Raw genomic sequence first — 2,418 nt, 5'->3', positions numbered from 1 at the left:
TTGTCCTTTGTAATTTATGATGTTTATTGCATGTATGTTTCTCTCTCTCTCTTTCATCCTCTCTGTCCTGTCTACCTCTTCTTCCTCCCCTTCACCCAGCCGACTATCAGCAGGATGGTTCTCCCTTGTGAGTCGGGTCCTGCTCAAGGTTTCTTCCTGTTAAAAGGGAGTTTTTCCTTGCCACTGTCTGCTTGCTCGGGGGTTCAGGCTCTGGGTCTCTGTAAAGCATCTAGAGACAGTTTTGATTGTATAAGGTGCTATATAAATAAATAAATTGAAATTGAAAATAAATTGAGTTAAATCATATTTTTTTCTTTGTTTTCATATTAAACAAATGATAAAAAGCTCAAGTGTCCCAAAACTGCTGAACAGTTCCTTAGTCACTGGTTCAGTCCTATAGACCTGTTATAGTATGTTGTTTTGATGTTTTGGTTTTGCTCTCATGTCATCCATCTCTATATACAGTCAATGGCTGCCTACCATTCAAATGACCCTGCTCTTCCAGTGTGTAAGAAAAGGTATCCTCTTCACTTGACAGTCCATGATGGCTGACGAGTCTGCTAGCTCCACCTACGCAGTCGGCACACTGAAATGTGATGATAATACTGGTAGATGAAGCATGCAGTTAAATCAAGTGGAGCAGTTTGTGTGCATACTTGTATCACTTATGTTGCAGGGGACAAAAATCTGTTCAACACACTGTGGGGACTCACCAACCTTATGGGAACAAAATGTGTGTGTGTGTGTGTGTGTGTGTGTGTGTGTGTAAGTTCAGGCAGTCCTTTCACCCTGAGCTGGCACTTGCAGGAAGACATCTGTTTTTTCTAATTCGGTCCTCGGCATGTGACAGTAACTTGGTAAGCGGAGATCGTAGCGGTGCCCGGACTTGTCAAAAGCCTTGTCGTTCAGGGAGTACAACTTCTCAGCAATGTCATTGCGCACAACCAGGGCAAAAATCTTGGCTATGTAGCGATGCTTAGCGAAAAGAAGATAAAGTTTCTTCCTCCTCCAAGCCACATATCGGCAGGGGTTATCAGCACGAAGGGTCACCTGTGAAGAATAAAAGAGAAACAGAGGAAACAAGCTGGCAGTTAAAGGATCATTCCAACATATTACAACTTCCTTCTAATCTTGCTAGTTTTGTCCATGACCAATGTTATTGGGAACTATGAAGACCCACATTATAATAAGTTTGATTTATCCTTGAATAGGGATAAATTCAACCAAAGATAAACTTGACAATTTAATAGTTTAGTAATTTATTAAACAGAAGAATAATACTAATACTCTTTAGCCATCAACTAGATATGTTCCCAGAATTAATTGTACATACAACCTAGTTTGACAACTTTGTTGGTAGATGAATAGAAGAATAGAATAGAATAGAATATTGTTATATGAATCTTTTTTTAGGAAAATTCTGAATGACCACCTAAATTTAGGGTCACAACTAGAAAAGTCTAACTTTATCCCAACTGAATAATACCTGAATTTTTTTTTTTCACATGCACATGAGATAAAATGAACCTGGAATACACCCTCCTCTGATGGTCTGAGAGAGTCCCACTCAGGTGAATCCAGAAACTGGAGGGGGTAGATGTAATGCAGAAACTCTCCATTAACTGTCACGCGAATTCTGTAGGAGAGTGGGTGAAAAGCTGATATTAACACACTTTTTTATCAAACAGAACTCAAACTGTGCATCAAAGTTTGCATCTTTCCTGCATATTTAATGTAATTTAGTGTGATCGTGTAAGCTAGTTATTCTAAGTGTTATATCGACAGGTTCGAGTCCGGGTCCTGTCTGGGGTGCCCACGCGGGTCTTCCCCGGGAACCCGGGGGCGTACCCCGCCTCTCACCCGTTGTCAGACACTGTAAGACATTATGAGAGGAGAGTCACCTGCCAGACAGCAGCACTGACAGCTTGTCAATCGCGGTTTTTCCCTCTATGGCGAAGTAGTGGTCCTTGTCTATGGCGTGGACGTCTCCATCGCAGCAGTCCATGATCTTCCCAAAATGTGTGAGCGACACTCCCAGGTTTTTAAACACGCAGTTGTAAAGCTCCTGGAATTCCTTCTCGAAGGAGACGCTCCTCAGCCTATAGGCGACATGCAAGACCTGTCCCAAACACACCCCGAAGAGCGCCAAACTCCACAGGAAAGATTCCGTTGTGCAGGAATCCGACCATGACCACACCGTGGAGCACAGGAAGCCCAAAGTCAGAAAGGTGAACAGGTAGAGGAGTCCATAAAAGCCGCTGCCGCCCATGAAGCCTAAGAAGAGGAAGATATTAGCCAGCTGGAAGACGGAGCCCTCCGAGCCGTCTCTCCATTCCTCACACAGCGGATGCCCTGGCGACGCCGCCTCCACCGTGAAGTTCGTGGCTTCAAAGTCCGGCGGCTCCATCAGTACTAAAG

At 43.7% G+C, this 2,418-nt stretch overlaps 1 protein-coding gene across 1 annotated transcript; it reads right to left on the bottom strand.

Annotated features, from left to right (window-relative positions):
- Positions 1–220: 220 nt before the first annotated feature.
- popdc3 (popeye domain containing 3) lies at positions 221–2,418 on the bottom strand. Its single transcript, XM_046399325.1, has 4 exons — positions 1,902–2,418; positions 1,528–1,636; positions 789–1,050; positions 221–586 (listed from the first exon to the last, which is right to left on the bottom strand). The coding sequence occupies exons 1-4, from the start codon at positions 2,405–2,407 to the stop codon at positions 561–563; spliced, it is 903 nt and encodes a 300-aa protein (XP_046255281.1). The 5' UTR covers positions 2,408–2,418; the 3' UTR covers positions 221–560.

Source organism: Scatophagus argus, chromosome 9, assembly GCF_020382885.2.
Source record: "Scatophagus argus isolate fScaArg1 chromosome 9, fScaArg1.pri, whole genome shotgun sequence".
In the NCBI taxonomy this organism is placed as follows: Eukaryota; Metazoa; Chordata; class Actinopteri; family Scatophagidae; genus Scatophagus; species Scatophagus argus.
The sequence above is the reverse complement of the archived record's forward strand: the minus strand, read 5'-3'. Positions and strand labels throughout refer to the sequence as shown.

What these genes read in the sequence shown, in the direction of transcription:
- popdc3 (XM_046399325.1), bottom strand. Translation starts at nt 2,407, where the DNA reads ATGGAGCCGCCGGACTTTGAAGCCACGAACTTCACGGTGGAGGCGGCG. An exon ending in TCAGTGCTGCTGTCTGGCAG is followed by an intron (nt 1,637 to 1,901) that starts GTGACTCTCCTC and finishes ACTCTCCTACAG; the next exon opens with AATTCGCGTGACAGTTAATG. An exon ending in CCTGCAAGTGCCAGCTCAGG is followed by an intron (nt 587 to 788) that starts GTGAAAGGACTG and finishes ATCACATTTCAG; the next exon opens with TGTGCCGACTGCGTAGGTGG.